Raw genomic sequence first — 18,417 nt, 5'->3', positions numbered from 1 at the left:
AAGCCCGGGGGCCGGATGCGGCCTGCAAAGTGGTTTCATGTGGCCCGCGAAGCCATCCTGGAAACAGTGAGGGAACGGCCCCCGCTGCCTTGGCCCTGACCCAGGCCAGCCGGGAGCCAATGTACAATTTTGTGGTGGCCATCTTGGCACTTGCCCTGGTGGACCATGCCTTGGCACTTGCCCCGGTCCCACCCCCATCAGAGACCCTCAGATCTGTCCCACTCCTGCCCAGGCCCCCACAGGCTCCCTTGACGCGAATGATGTAGAACTGGCCACGCCCACCCAGTAGGCCACACCCACTCCATCCACGCCCACCCAGTAGGCTGCACCCACTCTGGCCACACCCACCCGGCCCCCCCAAGGGCAACCACAATGCTGATGCGGCCCTCAGTGAAATTGAGTTTGACACCCCTGCTCTAAAGCCTTTAAACCCGAGTGCACCTTACACATCACTGTGGAATTTTACAAGAGAGTAGCAAAGTAACTAACCCCAGTTTATCCCAGGTGCTTACTTTGAAGTTCACTATGTCTTGTGAAACCAACTAAAGCAGTGGTTCTCAACCTTTTTAATGCCGCGACCCCCAACCGGTCGTAAGTCGAGGACTAAACTGGTCGTAAGTTGAGGAATAAACCGGTCATAAGTCGAGGACTAAACCGGTCGTAAGTTGAGGACTACCCAACCGGTCGTAAGTCAAGGACTTTCCCTGCCCGGGAGCGTCGCGCATGCGTGGTTCTGCCCCCTGCGCCGGCAGAGACGGAGCAGGCCGACCACCAGCTGGCCCAGCTCAAGGGAGGTAAGGCACCCGTGAAATGGTCGATCAACCCCAAATGGGGTCGCGACCCATAGGTTGAGAACCGCTGAACTAAAGTAATCCTGGGCATGTTATGGGAACACAGCCGATGAAAAGCTTCTAATGAAAAATAGCAATTGAAATAAGAATTCTGCGTTCCTTTCCCTGGTCCACTTCAGCGCTGCTAGTTATTCCTTCCTACAGATGCTTAGAAAAAGAAATGGAGTTATCAAACCAGTGTGCCATTCCAAAGCCCTAAATTGCGCCAAGGCTGTCCAGAATGTTCCACCTGTGTGAGGAATGCGATTTACTTGGGAACAAGTGGGTTTTCTTAGAGACAGTACAACTTGTCTACCCAGTTTTGCGCAGTGCCAAGAGACAGTGTAATTGTATAAAATCGACTTCGAGAGCAAGGTAAGAGGTCAGGACGATCCTCTTGTGGTAGCTGCTAAATATGGAGATAGCCGCATCCTTGTTGTGAAAGGCATTGGTTTTGTTTGCAAATTGTCCTCCAGCACATTGAAGCAATTATTTATTGAATATCTACTGCCTGCTTAGGCTTGGAATTGGAAGAGAACCATCATCTCATTATGGGAACAAAAGGCAGAAAAAGGAGACTACAATTTTCTTCCAAAATCCAATCCTAAGCGGAAGGTAGTGATGCAAGACTTACAATCAGGGGTAGTCAACCTTGGCTCTTTTATGACTTGTGGACTTCAACTCCCAGAATTCCTGAGCCAGAGTTGAAGTCCACGAGTCATAAAAGAGCCAAGGTTGACTACCCCTGACTTACATTATAAAGAATAACCGGAGACTTCTTTGTCAGTTTATAAAAACTATGGTCACAAAAGGCCTGGGACCTCAGGCACCACATCAGTAAGAGGACCAAATGCTTGGATGTTTGGATGATTTCCTTGAAATATCGCAGGACAATTTTCCTCTTCTTCTCCATCCTCAAAACAACAAGATTATAAACTTCTCTATAGCTACTTTTGGGGGGTTATTACACGATTGGCATCAAATGTTTTTTTTCATCCTGATGCAATTCTTATTACAAAATAAAGCCATTAAAAGTGTTTTCATCCAAATGTTACAACCTTCCAAGGGTGGGGTTAGTATATCTCCCCTAACCTCTCCCAATATTTGTTAAAAGCTTTAGAAACTTGCACAAGGCAATTAGCTCATCTCTATCCTAGCTCCTTTTCAATTTACCTTTCAAAATACAATATTCCAAGTAACCTGAAGCTTGTAAGTCACTTTCATACACTACAAATTATTATATACTGTAACAATAACATCTTTCAAGAGTCCTACAGACTAGACCTACTGCTTTCCATAATGAAATTTACTATTAGAGAAAAACGTAAGAATGTAAGTTTCAAGCAGCACATTGTATTTGGTGCCAGCAAAGGAAAAATAAATGAACGAACCACTGAGCTAAAGAGTTTTGAATCACCTTAAAAATATTATTGAGAGCCCATTTAGTGTAGTGCTAAAGGCATCAGGCTAGAAACCAGGAGACCGTGAGTCCTAGTTCCGGGTTAGACACAAAGCCAGATAGGTGACTTTGGGCCAGTCACTCTCTCTCAGCCCTCAGAAGGAGGCAATAGCAAACCACTTCTGAAAAACCTTGCCAAGAAAACTGCAGGGACTTATCCAATCTCCAAGAATCAGACATGGTTGAATGGAAGAATATATGTATATGTATAGTGTATATGTGGGTGTGGATGTGGATGTGTGGATATGTGTATAATGATGGTATAAGCTTTCCTGATCAAATAACATATGCACCATGTCTGTGCTTGACATTAAACCATAGTTGAATAGCATCCATGGACATTATTATAAACTGTACTCATTACTATAGATCAGTGGTTCTCAACCTTTTTAATGCCGCGACCCCAACCGGTCGTAAGTCGAGGACTAAACTGGTCGTAAGTCGAGGACTAAACCGGTCGTAAGTCGAGGACTACCCAACCGGTCGTAAGTCGAGGACTTTCCCTGCCCGGGAGCGCCGTGCATGCGTGGTTTCGCCCCCTGCGCCGGCCTAGATGTAGCTGGCAAGCAGCAGAGACGGAGCAGGCCGACCACCAGCTGGCCCAGCTCAAGGGAGGTAAGGCACCCGCCGGAAAAGGGGAAAAAAATGGCGGACAGCCTTGCTTGGCGACCCCCGTGAAATGGTCGATCGACCCCAAATGGGGTCGCGACCCATAGTTTGAGAACCGCTGCTATAGATCCTTAAGCCTGCACCCCAAAATGTAACATTTGAGCAGGTAGTAACATGAATACAATCAACAAGGCATAGCAAGCTGGCAAAAATTGAGAGAAGTACTCCAGCTTTTCAAGGGCTAAAATAGACTAAAACAATGACATTTGTTTTTGGTCACTGTTTACTTTATTGTTCTTTTATTTTACTTCTGTTTACACACCTTTCATTTTTCTTCGGTTTTATTGTTGTAAGCCGCCCTAGAGTAGCTCCACAACCAACCAACAAATAAATAAATTAGCAGGAGCAAACGGCTATTAAAATATTTAAAAAAAAACAAATATGTATCTAATGTTTCTTATCATGAGAGACCATAGATGAAATGGAACATCAAGTTTGGGGGTGTACTGTAACTGTAGGTTTAGGTTTGTTTCTTCTTCTGCATATTGATTCCCTTCCCTAAACCTGTTCTGGATAGTCACTGTTTTCTGGAGCAGTCTGAAAATGTGCAAGAGGATGTTGAAGCAGGCATGTGTGAAATCCATCGAACAAACATATTTCATCATTAAGAAAAAAACACACACCACCACCCACCTTACTGGATTTTTCTCCAATTATTAGATTTTGCTTGTTTTAATAAAGCATAATAGAAATGGGCAGCTAATTATACTTCATACAATAAGACTATTTTGTCCCAAGTAGCCTGCAGAATCACTAATTTAATGAATATCCATTTGCTAAATACAATAGAAAAGGCAAGCTAAAGACTTAGGAGAAAATGGCAAGAATGTGTGCTCATGCTAAGTGAATGAGAAGAGTTTTGAGACTGGGTTTTTTTTTCTGAAAAGGCAAATTTCTTAAGCTGAATTTGCTACTGTTATTTAATGCAATATCACAGTGAAAATTATTACCGTTGTTAAGCTGGGTAATAAGTGTACATTGATGTGATGTTTGTAAAGTACAAGGGGATTTGTTCTTGCACCCAAAAGACTAAATCAGGGGTCTTCCAAACTTGGCCCTTTTATGACTTGTGGACTTCAACTCCCAGAATTCCTCAGCCAGGCACACGTGCCTGGCTGAGGAATTCTGGGAATTGAAGTCCACAAGTCATAAAAGCACCAGGTTTGAAGACCCCTGGATTAAAAAGGTCAAGTCTGAATTTATGGTCTTTATTTGGAGTCTCATTTGTGACTCCTTTATTTGGAGTTTCATATGCTCTTCCTATGGCTGACCAAACTCTGTTCAGTCTTTCTTCCTTTCCTATAATTGTCATGTCCCAAAGAAGAAAAAAGTTTATTTACTTCCCAACTTGGACAAATTGAAGATCTGTTTTATAGGGACAGCTGCAAGAATTATGGAAAGGCTGCACCATTGCCCAAAAAAGTGGGAGAAAATATTCATCCTGTGGGAGAAAGATAATGATACTGTATAAACTGATTACATAATGGATCATCCCCACACTTTTTAAGTCCATTCCCCTGCCCTGGGATGTGTATTTTCCACATGGTTGCTTAGTAAGCACAACTCTGAAAACAGCAAAAATAGCAGTTTGAAGAAAGGCATTAATTGCTCCAAAAGGTTTCTTGTGGCAACGGGTGGAGGCTGTATCTTTTGAGGGTCTTAGAAAAAAAGAACATACACGCTGCATTCTTCATTGCATCTGTCTCTTTTCATTAGTGTTGTCACTTGAACATTTTCAGAGTAAAACCAACGGCAATAAAGTGGTGTGGGCAAGACTGCCCTCTAGTGGCTGTTTCTATGAAATGCCTTTACTGTATTCTTGCAGAATCCAGTGGCCCATACAATATCTTGTGCAATCTAACAGAAGCTGAACAAGTGCTTGAGAAGGTGAATTCATTCTTCTTTAATTAGGAACCCTATTGTGAAACACTGTTGACATTGGACAAGTTGTGAATGCAGCTAAGTCATTATGCAAGCAGAAACTGAGGGTCCCGCCCCTTATTTTCTACCATTTTGTCCCTCAGGAATGTATTTGGAAATTGATCAGGATAGATATTGTGCTAAACAATTTATTTGTTTAGTGCTTTAAATAATTTTAAATATTAAATAGAGAGCAAGCCGTCTAATTTTAGCTACTTGCTTTTTGGCGATTTCATGATTAGAATAACTAGTTAACATGGCCCAAGAAGAAAAGATATTTTTATTTCTCCTTTTAGTACTTTGCTTCTTCATTGGAACACGCATTAAATCTAAGGCCACTTGGAATCCCACGCTTGTCTCTAGAACTGTACTTACTCATTTAGTTTAATTTTTTCCCCAATGTATGAAAGATTGCCCAATTTAAATTGAAAGGTAATGCCTAAATATTTGTTTTGATCTGCCAGTGAGAAAAAGCATCTTCTTCTCACCACTTAGAAGGGGACGTCTCTATATTGTGCCTGTTATGACTTGAAGGCTCACCAACTGAACAAAAAGAGAAAATACACCATTTTTCTGCAGAATCCTGTTTTAATTCCAAAGCAAAAATATAGAGATTTCATAAATTAATCAATACACACTTTTTCATTTACGTGTTTACAATACTTTGGTTTTCAGAATATGAGAATCACATAATATGTTCTGAACAATTTGCCTGAGAAATCAATTTATGATTTTCTTGACAGCATATACTGTTCAGCAGGTGGAACACAAGTTGGAGTGCATAATTAAAATGCAGAAGGAAATGTTTAGGAAATATTCTCATAACCTCCGAATGCTTTTCCTGATCTTATTTAACTAAAATATTTGGCAGTGTTCCTTTACCGATGTTTATTTTTGAAGCAAGCCCAAGACGAGTCCATCTGGCTCCTATTCCAATATATGACTTTTTTTCCTGCTTCCATTATCAGTGAAGTGACTCATTACAAAAGCAGAAACAATCAGAGAAAGTAAGGTAATAGAAAGTATACTCTATTTTCATGAATGAAGAGCAAAGGTGACATTGGATCCAGTTTAGGCAGATGCTGGGTTATTTCTAAGATGTAAAAAAATGGATACTTCCTCAATATTTTTTTTCTCCTGCAACTATCCTGGTATCATCCTGCTGTTTAGAATTACAGGAATTACCAGAAACACTTCAGTAAACACTCAACAGTCTTTCATTTCCAATGGATCCCACTCCATTACATTTTTTTTTTAAAAAATCACCTCACATTTTTAATTGATACATTTTTGGACATGCTTAAGAACATTCAAAGTGACTCTTGCACAGGCTTTAGTCTTGTTCTGAATTTATCTTTTCTGCTTAACAAGGTGGGAACTTGTTCTCATTCAGGCTGAAAATGATAGCATGTCACTCATTGTAAAATACTTTTTACCAGGTCCAGGAATTTTTCATACCCACTGAGAGAGGCCCTTCTTTGCTCTTCTTTTTTTTCAGTTTCATTTTTTTTTTTTTTTTTTGCTGAACAACAGACAAGTGGAAACTTCATAAATGCTAAAACCCAACAAGCTGTGTGCAACTGGGAAGAGAGGAAATTTCAAATATTTCATATAGTGTTTGTAAATGCTTAATCATTCTTCTAGCATTCAGATATAAATGGACAAGTGCCTCTACATTATTGTCACAGTATTAAGTAGTCCCCTTTATAAGAGAGATTCTTTTCCCCATTGAGTCTCAAGGGCATCCTTTTTAATGACACTTTCTGGGGGGAAAAAACAGCAACTCTGTCCCATGGTGGGATCTCTTGCTACGGCAAGAGTGTCTTTGGTTAAAGCCGCTACCCCTCTCAAGCGGTTGGTGAGGGCACATCTTCCTGAGGCCTCAGTTCTTGCCCAATTCTGTTCTGTTCGAGCTCACTTATTACAGACATATACTTAAATTCACTTGGCTGATGGTTAAATGATTCCACTAACCAATAGGTCTCTTGACGGTCTGTGGCATAGAAAAGCTGAACCTGGCTGGCTAGGCACTGGGCTTCCTGTACATTCTGTGAAAATAAACAACATATATGCTATTAGAAGAGTTATAGGGCTTCATCAGTGGAAAAACAAGGAGCATTAAGCTTTACACCTTGTACCAAAAAATCAGTTTCATTTTTATTACGGTGCTCTAACGGCAGGACAATTATATAATAACAGACATAACAAAGCTGCTATAAAAGTGGCCCAGTGTTTTAGTATTTGGAGGCATTTCAAATCATTAAGAACTGATTATGAAAGGGAAAGGAACATTACGGTGATGAGGCCAGTGGCTCTTTTATCAATTCTGAGGTATTTCTAAGCCAGTCCTGAATATTGTCCAATTGTTTTTAAGTCTTTGAAGCGGAACAAAAATGTGTAACAGCAACAGTTGGTACAGCTTCAACTATCGCAATACTAGTCAGACAAAAAATAAAGGGAGAGCCAACTGGAATGCAAAAAGAAAATGTGGGCCAGTTCTGTTATAGTCCACATTACTAAAGTGTGCAAGCTATTATTGAACATTCACAAGTTTACATATTTGTTTTGTAAACTGTTAGCTGGCCATCTGGAAGTCTCTTTCATTGGTATCAACATGAGGGTGGAATATGTATAAAAATATTTGCCTAGCATACTTAGAAATGCTCATCCATTCTGTGCTTTCAGTAAGCAAGACTAACAAAATGATACAAGAATTCCACTCTTATGCCATTTGTTGTGCTGCTATTTGTTTTAATAAACCAAGGAACTGTCTTTCTGTCACAAAAACCTGACCATTGCTAAGTGTTGCTTACCAAGAATTTAGAATCCATTTCTGCGGTCATCAGTACAATTCCTTTTTCCTTCTGAAGCTCAGGATAATGATACAAAATCAACTGGCTGGGAGAAGCATCCCCTTGACTCTGCGGCAAATACAATGTTCATTATTATATAAAGATGGGTATTCCACAAACACTTTAATTACCGAATCATTTTAAGGCTTCCATCAGTAAACAGATACACAGGCATCTACGCGATGTAAGAAAAAAATATTGCACTGTTGACCTCTTTCTATTCAGGATCCTTTCCTTCTTTGGTGTTTCATGTATGGCATATGCACAGAAATATTTGTGTAAGTATATGTATCTTAAAAGCCTCCAATACTCTAATACTAGGAAGTCAACAGAAAGAGAGAAATGTACATTTTGATTTTTAACTAGATTAAGATGTCATTCCAAACACAAAGTTCAACTGCAACTCTCTTAGTTCCCATCTAGCATGTTCATCAACAAACAGTTGAGAAAGACTGATCTAGAGAACACACTTGCTCTGGTAAACCTTAGTTTCTCATTTTGACACCTGGGCACATTATCACAGAGCTGTATAAGTGTTATGAAAAATACTCATTATTCAACTCAAACTCTGAGCTACCTCCACATTGAAAGAGTCCAGACAAACATGTGTTACCTTAGTAAGCTTGAGTTATGAAGGAACTGCTGACAATTCATGGAGCCATTTTGTTTTTGCTTTGAGGCAAAAGCAATCAGGTTCCTAGGCTATGCAGTTTCCATGATACCTCTCAAAACAAGCAAAAATAATTAACCAGCCTCAAACCATAGTTTAATATCCTGAAATCATAGATTCCAGATATTCAACAAGCACTTTAATTAACTAATCATTAATGGTTCATAGATTCCAGGTACTGTAGTCAAAACAGAACGCTATAGTAAAGTGAAGATTTAATTTATTTGCTACTATGATGTGTCCTGCAAAAAGTCTGCTCATATCCCAGCTTAATTTTCCAGACATAATCACCATATAATCAGCCAATTTTGACTTGGATAGGTTCAGTATCTGGAATGATTAACACACCAGCTTCCACTACATAATTTTACTATAAAAAGAACTGTCAAGGCTTAATTGATTTGGAGCACCGTGCCCTTTTGAATCAAGCACTGGAGGATTGTCTGTTTTAAGCATCTCACAGTAAGGCCAAATAAATGACCCAGGTCTTGAGTAAAAATCATTTCCTGCAATTTAACAATCCTGCATAAGGGATATGTAGCAAAGAGCTCAAAAACAACTCAATTTCCCTTAAAGACCCAGACATCTTATAAGTGCCCACCTGAGATAATTCTTGTTTTAAGGAGTGGTTTTAAAAGACAGTGACATACAAAGAATTTGGGGGGGGGGGCAATCTACCTCCTTTCTGAATTTCCAAAACTATCCCTGGAAATATTTTTTTAGAAAAAAAAACCCACCTACCTGGATGTTTATCAGAGAAGTGAAGTGAAGTTCTGTTCCTGACCACTGTCCAATAAAAAATTCATACCCTTCCTTTCTTGGCAGCGCATAAAGAAACTGGATTGAAGATGAGTGGGAATTAAAATTGGACTATTGAAATCCAGGTCAAATTGAGTAAAACACAAGACTCAGGAAGACAAATGAGCAGTCATTCTAGACTAATTCTGGAAAGTGACACTTCTTAAATGTTCATTTCCTCATTTCCTGTTCAGCCTGAGAAACTTTTATCTGCCTCTGATGCTCCCCGAGAATGTTCTTTGCAACAATTCAGTATGTTCTGCATTTTTTGGACTAAAGTACTTTTATAAACAGAATAATAGTTGGAAGGAACATTGGAGGTCTTCTAATACAACCCTCTGCTCAAGCAGGATATCCTATATCATTCCAGACAAATGGCTCTCCAATTTCTTCTTAAAAATCAGCAGTGATGGAGCACCCTCAACTTCAGAAGGCAATCCATTCCACTGATTAACTGTTCCACTGTCAGGAAATTTCTCCTTAAAGAAGGGTGTCAAATTGGCGGCCTGGATACATCACACGCAGGCCACACCCACCCCTGCTCCGCAAAGGCAAAAAAGTCACGATACATCATTTGACGCGATCAAGTTTGACACCCGTGCCTTAGAGAATTATAAGAGTGATAAGAATTGACTAATCAATATAGCAGCTGCAGATTATCAGGGCTATAATCTAGTAAGAGCATCTTATCTAAATTCCATCACAATTGGAACATCAAGCTATCAGTAACAAAATTTTATACTGAGAACAGTGAAAGGACAGACTCTGCCCACAAAGAATCTTCCCAAACACACACATTATACTTACAGATGGACAATTTTGAATTCGTTTCCACATGACATCAAAAGTTTTTCCCTTTGGAAAGAAATGGAAAACATGCTTATGAAGTTCTTACAATTGAAAAAGAAAAAATAAAGAACATGATTTATTTTCTTACATCCCACCATTTGAGGTGGTTTCTAACAATAGCAAGTGATCAAACTCCTGAATATTAATTACAAAACTGTTTTGGCACTGTCAGCAATAAATATTTAATTTCTGAAGGCCCCACTAAGTTAAACAGGAGAGATGTTGGGATGGGGGAAATTACTGTTGTACTTACAGGAATAACAGCATAAACTGTGTCTTCTCCAGAAAAGTATTGCTTCCATATCTAGATAAAAGAGATTGTGCCAATTATTTCAAAGACAATGAACGGAATCAAAGTAATCTCAATTCAGTACAATATTTCAATCAATTGAAATTAGCTGGTTTTTACTGGTGCTGTTTTCAGTCTAATAGCCAAACTGAAAAGCTTCCAGGTTTTTTACCCATGTTTTTATTTAAGATTCAGAGAGTCAAAACTAGTAATGAAAATAACCAAAACTTACTAAATGAAACACATAACAAACTAAAGAACTCTGTAGGATAACTGCAAGTTGATTTCACTAAGATTTTCATTCTTCAAAAAGAGTTTTACTCAGTCCCAGAAAGACGTAAGGATGAACTCTGAGGAACTGGCTTGGACAAAAACCTCTGTGGTGTGGGTACACTTTTAAAAAGTTCATTATCATCTTATTTCATCATGCACAGGAATCCAAATATTCTTTAAACAGAATGGGGGGGGGGAATGATTTCTGCCCATTATCCTGCATGGAAGTAAGCTCCGGGCTTAAAAAACACCAATATCTATTTATTTAATGTTCATGTTTTTATTCTGCCACAACTGAAGGACTTCACTGTCATACAAGAAGGACTCTGTGTGTGTGTGTGTGTGTGTGTGTGTGTGATTTTAAAATTATATAAGACTGTAGACTAATCTACAGACTTTTAATAAAAAAGGACAATTCACACAAGAGAAATTATGGTATTGTTAAATTGTCAAAGCAAGTATCTCCATATAGAAAACAGTAACTATGAGCAACAACCTTGAATATATAACTTTAATGTTGTAAGTTTTTGTTTGTCAAAAGTTAATAGACAACAACAGGTTCCATTAACTTAGAAGTGTTAAGTTACACAAAATGTACTTTTAAGAATTCCCATTTTTGTCACCTGCTTTATTTCTTCAGGCTTTTTCTGTTTCATCATCTCAACATTAAGTATAGAATCAAGTGTCTGAAACAAATTATAAACAATAAAGTTTGCACGCTAAGTCATCAATGTAAGAAATTAAATAAAATATTGACTTCTTGTAGGCTAACACACATACAACGTGACTGGGAAGAAGTTTATCTACTTCTAATAGTTATAGCATTTATATCCTATCCTATCCTACCTATCTATCTATCATCTTTAGAATACAACAGAACAGAATAACAGTTGGAAGGGACCTTGGAGGTCTTCTAGTCCAACCCCCTGCTCAGGCAGGAAACTCTATACCATTTCAGACAGATGGCATCAGATAACTTTCATCTGGTAGTTTAATGAGGTATGCATTTGGGTGTCACATAAATTTATTCCACAACAATAACAATCTGGAGGAAAGATGGGTTGAAAGAAATCATCTAGCTAAAATCAACCACTGAATCGATGGATGAGAAGGCACCTGACACTAGGTCATACCAACCTAGATCCAACTTATTTTTAATTTTTAATTTTACATTCTTAAAATAAATAATTAGTAAAACAATCTTTAAACTTAACTTTAAAAATTAATAAAAAAACAAAGAAAAAATAGGAATATGACAGCTCCAAAAGACTAAAAAAGAGAAAAAGTCTCTGTATCTTATAAGTTACCAATAGCTATGAGGTTACTAATAAATATATTACTATAATATAATCTATACAGAAAGTAATTGTAAAACATTACAAAATATATATTCTTGCATCCTTTGATTAGTAGAAAATATTGCCTTTTGCAAAACTGATAGATCCGCTTCCAACAATCATTTCTTAACATCCGGAATGAGAGGTCCTTGGTGCTCTCTGAGCTTGTTTTCTTGCAGATGTTTTATTATCCAAACTAGGTAACATCATCAGTGTTGGTTCATTACATAGTTTGGGTAATGAAACATCTATAAGAAACAAGCAAGCTCAGAGAGTACTAAAGACTCTCATTCAAACTGAGCTACAAATATTCTCCTTTATTGGCAACATCCGGAATATTATCACATTTATAATTTCCCAATATGAAAAATCCAAAACCTTAAGACACTTTACTATCCTGGTTCAATAGCAAATAACTATATAACATACCATCAAATCCCATGGCCTGTTCTCAGGATGAAAGAAAGCATATCCACGATATCTTATCAAAAGCAGCTAAACTATGTCAATGCCATAATTTTCTATAACACAGCTTATTAAAAAATCTGTCAGATAGATCTAGCTCCCTGATCCAATACATCATTAGCAACATAGGATACTGTAAATAAAGAGTAGAAAATAGGTTTAATGAAATTTTTACCTTATTTTTCGTGAATCCTGCTTTTGCAGTCTAAAATTAAATATTAAGACTACTTTAGAATCAGCATAATGAAAGTTATTACTATTTTCCTGATGTTAAGCAATTTGTCTTAGATCTCAGAACAATCCAAGGAGACACACGTAACTGGTTAAAGTGTAGAGCCAAGGAACTGGGTAAAATACAACTGTTTTTAAATAGAAGTTTCATATCAGTAGAAGACATGAGTTAATTTTGAGATGAAGCCTATTAGTTGACATAGTTATTTTTGGAAGATACTTCTAAACTTTAATATAAGGCTGTCCCAAATCTTGAAATAACCTATTCCAATAAATCAGAAAGCATGGGAGAGAGGTTATGCTGCTGATATTAATGTATTTTCTCAAACTCAATGCATCCTTCCTGTATATACTGCAGTAAAGCTGAAAACATAAAAGGTATATATTTTTTGTCAGAAAAGAATCTTTATGCATTATGCAGGAGTAAGTTTAATGTAGACTAGTACTCAATGCAGCAAGAAGTAACTAATCAGAATAAATTATGTGTATGCATGTTTATATCTACATACCAAATATGCATATATATATATATATATATATAAAAGCTAAAAGATGATAGATCTGAATATTTTTGTTATTTTTTTAATAACAAAATTTCAGTTTTATTACAGTTCTTTGCAAAAGAAAGCCTCCTTTTTGAAGCCTATTATCAAAAAATGGGATAAAGGATCTAGCTGTGAATATAAAGGCCTCTATTCAATGTAAAGGAATATTTGGTGCAAACAGAAAAAAGATTAATCTTTGTAAAGTTGAAATACATGCATAACCACAAATACGCAGACACACAAGAGTGGAAAAAACAGTCAGGATTTTTTTCATATAGCAAAAAAGTTTTCTAATCCTGATTTCTGATCGTTAATAAAATATGTATTGGATTAGATACCAAACATTAAATATTTGATATTAGCCTTGCCTGTTCCTCCATGCATCTGATAAACTCTGCCTGTTTTGAGAATCCCACAGGCTGCATTTTCAAATCATTCTTTTGCTCCAGGCGAGATTCAAAAAGATCTGGATTGGATCTGAATCAAAGTTAGAACAGTTTATAACTACCATACCGCACACATATCACACTTTAGCCCCACCTTATACCAAAAGTGTATGATTTCCTTATCATACTTGATCTTGATAACTTTAATTAAAGCAGGATGACAGCAACCTGGACATATTTACTCTTAAATATCCGTGAGCGACCAGCTCCAACAGTGAAGACTTGTGGAAGCGAATCTACTGTGTATTTATAGCAGCACCCAAACCAGTTGAGCTCGCATGCACACAAGTAAAGCTTGAACTGAATCCTTACTGTAAACTACGGCAAACCCGAGTGTGGGATAGCTCGACCCTGGGCCTGTTAACTCGAATGCGCGTAAATGCCTCGAAAGCCTTTGGAGGCGTGCACGGAAAAAGGCGGGCGGAGAAAGCCTGGCGAAGGACGTTCCTAGGGCTGCCTCTTCAAGGTTACTGTCCGAGTCCCCCACTTCTTCCCCCCCAAAAAAAGAGTTAAGCAAAAGCGAAGGCGAACCCTCTCCTCGGCGCGGCCTTATACCTGCGAAGCTCTTGGATCTTAGTTCGGTATTTCTCTAAGAAAGGGTTCTCCCCCAGACCACTCTCGTCTGCAAGCCCGCGGATCCCGATTACTAGCGGCCGAGGCTGCGGCGGGACCAAAAGGCCAAGAGGCCGAAGAGCAGCGAAGCGACTCATCAGCACTCCGCGGGACAGGGTCAGCCCCGCCGTCCCCCAGAACTGCTGCAGATGCCCCGCTGCCATGCTGCCCCTGCCCCGCTGCGGTGGCCGCGAGCAACGCGGAACGCCCTCCGCCCGTTCACGTCACCCAGCGCAAAGGTTCCGCCCAGGAAAAGAAAGGGGAGAGCGAGGGATAACAAGTTTTTAAAGGTTAGATAATACGAACCGCAGACCGAGCTCATTAAAGAGAGCGTCCGCAATGAAGCTATACTAGGTCTACGCCAGTTCCGGCGATATTTGGGGTTTAGGGCTAAATCGGGTTGAACATGATTGATCTCCGTTAAGTTTATTGTGCCCTCGAGTCACTTTTTGACTCCTGGCGGCTGCCTGGCTAAGTCCCTCTACTTGGAAAGGTTTTTCGGAAGTGGTTTGCCATTGTCTCCTTCTTAGGGCCGAGTGACTGGCCAAGGTCACCCAGATGGCTTTCTTTCACCTGTCGAGGCATCATTGAGAAAACAGAGCTGCTTGTTTATAATTAATTTGAGCTATATGTATATGACTTCGTTTTTGAATGATTTGACACTCTGACCACCACGTTGTGTCCTAAGCTTTTGTATTAAAAAATGGAAAAAAACAATAAAACTTTTATAAAAAAAAGAAAAGAAAACAGAGCTGCATTTGCTCTGTGGATTTCTGGCAAATTGTATTAGAAGAAACATGTCTTGAAAGTAATAGCCCTATTTTAAAATTTCTATCCATCATTCAGCTGCTGAGGGCTTCCCCTCTTTTTTTTGCAGTCTGCTATTCTGTGCTACACAGAATATATCATTGCACATACCAGTTCATAAAATAATTATGTTTCACCGAGTTTACAGTTTGTGCTTCTTCCTAGTAAGCAATGCAATTATCATAGAAAAAGTGAATATATTTCTGAAACTGAGTTGGTTGTTTCCTTCATGTCTCAGTTTCATAAAAAGCCTTTCATGTTGTTTTGGTTTTCTACAAGTTTTATGGTGTAGTCATACAGAGAGAAATCTACAGAAACACAGCCAGATTTCATCAAAGGGATAATCAAAGAATACAATTGCTGTTGGGGCCAATTCTTGTGAGTTGCAAAATTTGAGAGCTGGAAAAAGCTTCAGCATCCTGTCTGCTACTGAAATCCGAGAAAGCCCTTGAATATTCCTTATGGTAAATTTTATGTTGAGAAAGTGCTCGTATTTCTGATAACAAAAAAAACCCCACAAAATTATTTAAATCACATGACTGACAGCATAAATATTGAAACATTTGTAATTTTGGATAATAAGAGTTCTCTGGAGTTGTCAGTTAGAAACTGGTTGCACTACAGATTGGACACTGGGTGGTGCACCTCATTCAAGTTAAAAGGTTTTGGGGGATTGCTTATCCATCTGGCAAAAAAAAAAAAATCCTGAGGTTTTTTCCCCCCTTTTTGCTTTACCAGTATTTAGTACAAAGGTTCACTTCTTGTATTTGCCAAGGGCCTTCCATGTTTTTCTGCACAGTATGACAGGAGTTTTGCCTTTTACTTTCACTCACTGAATTTAAACTAGGGAATTTTTATAGCTGTCAACTTAAAACAATTATGTTGGAAACAGGAACAGAAATATAAAATTGTGTTGCTTTTCCAATCTTTCACGATAAAAGATTGCAACTTCATTAGTAACAAGAGCATCTGTCTTTGTTATATGCACAATACTGTAGACATACAGCATTCTAATTAAAACAGTCTGTTAATTGAAATCTCTAGTTCTATGTTACAACATAATAAATGTACCATCAGCTGCTATCCTTCTTAATTGGCTTCCTTGAGGAGTTGCTCTGACAAACATATTTGTTGTGTTGCTGAATGCATATCTTCCATAGCAGTTGCTTTGATGGACAGCATGCAGAGATTTTTGACTACTGATTGCTCTAACTCAAGTACTTGTATAAATATAATAAATAGCATAGCAATTATATTCTGTTATTATGTGTATGTGTGTACACCTATGTGGATATGTTCATGCCTGCCCATATACAAGCACTTGACAAATGCAAGAAATGTAAGAGCACCTCCAGAGGGCATCTTTCAGGCCACATATAATTGCTTCACTTCCACCTATTGGGGAATAACACATTATAAAGTAGAAATTATTATAACAGATTGTCTGATTTTTGCAGAGTACTGCTATTTCTTATGTTCCCTGTCCGTCTTCTTCTCAACTGAAGTGAACTCCTAGAAGGTTATGAATCAGGCGGATAGAGAAGGATTGTAATATTAACTTACACATTGTTTTTCTAATTTACAATCTAACTACAGGGTCCTTAACGCATCATCTAGAAACTCTCTGCTCTGCCTGAAAAAAAATACATTCAACAATTCTTTTAACAGGTGAAGCTCATGTGCTGCAAAATAAACTCCTGGTTTCCAGCATCATCATCTTTTCAAAATGTGCCCGAGGACCACATGGGTCTCATAACCTTTTTTATAGATATGAAATGCTTTGTTCAGAAATATACCCATTTATTCTCATAACTTTTTTTAGAGATATAAAAGTGCTTTATTCAGAAATATGCCCATTTACTCACAAAAAGAATAAAGATAGGTATCCTATGAAGGGGATTAAGGTAGCAGCCATTTTGTAAATAGTTATGTCCCAATGTCTCAAAGGTACTTTTTTTTTTCAAAAGACAACTGGACTGTTTTTTGAGGAAAAAGATGATGTTTCGCTTCTGTTCAAGAAGCTTCATCAATTGTGACTGGCTGGTTGGGGTGATAGAAGGATAGATACATCCATCCAGTCACAACTGATGAAGTTCTTGGATGAGAAGCAAACATCTTCATCAAAAAACAGTCCGGTTGCCTTTTGGGGGAAAAAGCATCTTTGAGACAGCTATGACCTGGATGACTGAGAATCTCCATAGAGGCATAGACATTTATGTCCCAATAGGTAGCTTCTCCTGAATGATAAATCCTCCCCAGCAGTTTTTTTGCAAAGGTACCTTAAACCTGTTCTCTAAATTCCAGATGCGCTCTCAGCACCAAAAGGTTATAGATCCCTGACCTAAAATAATTATCTGGCTTGTTTGGGAAGTCTTATAGTCAACTACCAGAATTTCCAGTTAAAGGGGTTAATATTTCTATAGACCACAATCTGGAGAAAGGCATCACAAACAGTTCTTTCTCACAGAAAAAATAACACATACAGAGAAAAGTCAGCCTGTAGCTTTTTTGATTGCATAAGAGAAGTGTGGGCAATCAAGCATTTCCTTATCTTGAAAAGGAAGGCAAAGGTTTCTAGAAAGTCTCTCCTTTTCTGTATAGTATTGCTTTGTTAACTTAAAAGTCCTTTCACCTATGTTCTAGGAGAGTAGAGATTTCAACTGGGTGTGAGTAGAATATATGTTCTTGGCCCCCGAGTATGGTCTCCTGGTGACCATTGTCTCATCATAAGCTTTGGAATGTGACTTTCTCTTCTATTCCTTTCCATTAGAATTAATTTCAACTACTCATTTGGTTTTCTCCTCCTGAAAAGAGAGCAGCTTCATCTTCTTAGAATAAAGGCATGATAAAATCCAAACTTACAGTAAATGATGATTATTCCTAGTGGTAAGTAGGCCAGTATCTTTTCTGAACTATTAGCAAGTTTATTTTTTATTACTGGAAAGATAGGTGAATGACCCCAGCAGCAAGCACTTGAAACAGAGTGCACATACAATGCTGTGCCTGTTTGTTTTAACTCCGGTCTCTTAACTAAAGCTCAGTAGTTCAAATAGATTAAAATAATTACAATGATTGTGTCTGCAGAACATACTCAGCCAAAATCAAATAAACCACATATGGTATATTTTTACTAAAATACATGAATTCAGAGTCATTGGTCAAAAGATAAGTTGATTTTTGACTGGGTGCGGGGAAAGGATATTTTTCTTTAGATAACTTTAGAAGCTGCTCCCTTTCGAGAATCTTCTGTGATAGGAAGTGCCTATCACTTCCCAATATAAAGACAACACAGCCAATAACCCATGGTTACCTTGTGTTCAGATAAGCACAATGCACATTACATGATGCTGCCCTGATGTGTGGTT

General features: G+C 38.2%; 1 protein-coding gene across 1 annotated transcript; it reads right to left on the bottom strand.

Annotated features, from left to right (window-relative positions):
• Positions 1-5,446: 5,446 nt before the first annotated feature.
• ATPAF1 (ATP synthase mitochondrial F1 complex assembly factor 1) lies at positions 5,447-14,424 on the bottom strand. Its single transcript, XM_015812553.1, has 9 exons — positions 14,189-14,424; positions 13,556-13,664; positions 12,587-12,616; positions 11,233-11,295; positions 10,301-10,351; positions 10,006-10,053; positions 9,142-9,237; positions 7,692-7,799; positions 5,447-6,926 (listed from the first exon to the last, which is right to left on the bottom strand). Exons 1-9 carry the CDS (start codon positions 14,407-14,409, stop codon positions 6,726-6,728), a joined length of 927 nt encoding a protein of 308 aa, XP_015668039.1. The 5' UTR covers positions 14,410-14,424; the 3' UTR covers positions 5,447-6,725.
• Positions 14,425-18,417: the final 3,993 nt, after the last annotated feature.

The sequence above is a fragment of the Protobothrops mucrosquamatus genome, unplaced genomic scaffold (assembly GCF_001527695.2).
Source record: "Protobothrops mucrosquamatus isolate PMUCROS unplaced genomic scaffold, P.Mucros_1.0 scaffold95, whole genome shotgun sequence".
NCBI lineage: Eukaryota > Metazoa > Chordata > Lepidosauria > Squamata > Viperidae > Protobothrops > Protobothrops mucrosquamatus.
Note: the sequence above shows the minus strand (reverse complement) of the source record. Positions and strands in the feature narration are given on the sequence as shown.

Bases quoted from the DNA above. Each gene is read 5' to 3' on its own strand.
- ATPAF1 (XM_015812553.1), bottom strand. From the start codon at position 14,409: ATGGCAGCGGGGCATCTGCAGCAGTTCTGGGGGACGGCGGGGCTGACC. The intron at 13,665-14,188 runs GTATAAGGCCGC...ACTTTGATTCAG, and splicing joins AAGATCCAAGAGCTTCGCAG to ATCCAATCCAGATCTTTTTG. The intron at 10,054-10,300 runs GTAAGTACAACA...TTCTTTCCAAAG, and splicing joins CAGTTTATGCTGTTATTCCT to GGAAAAACTTTTGATGTCAT.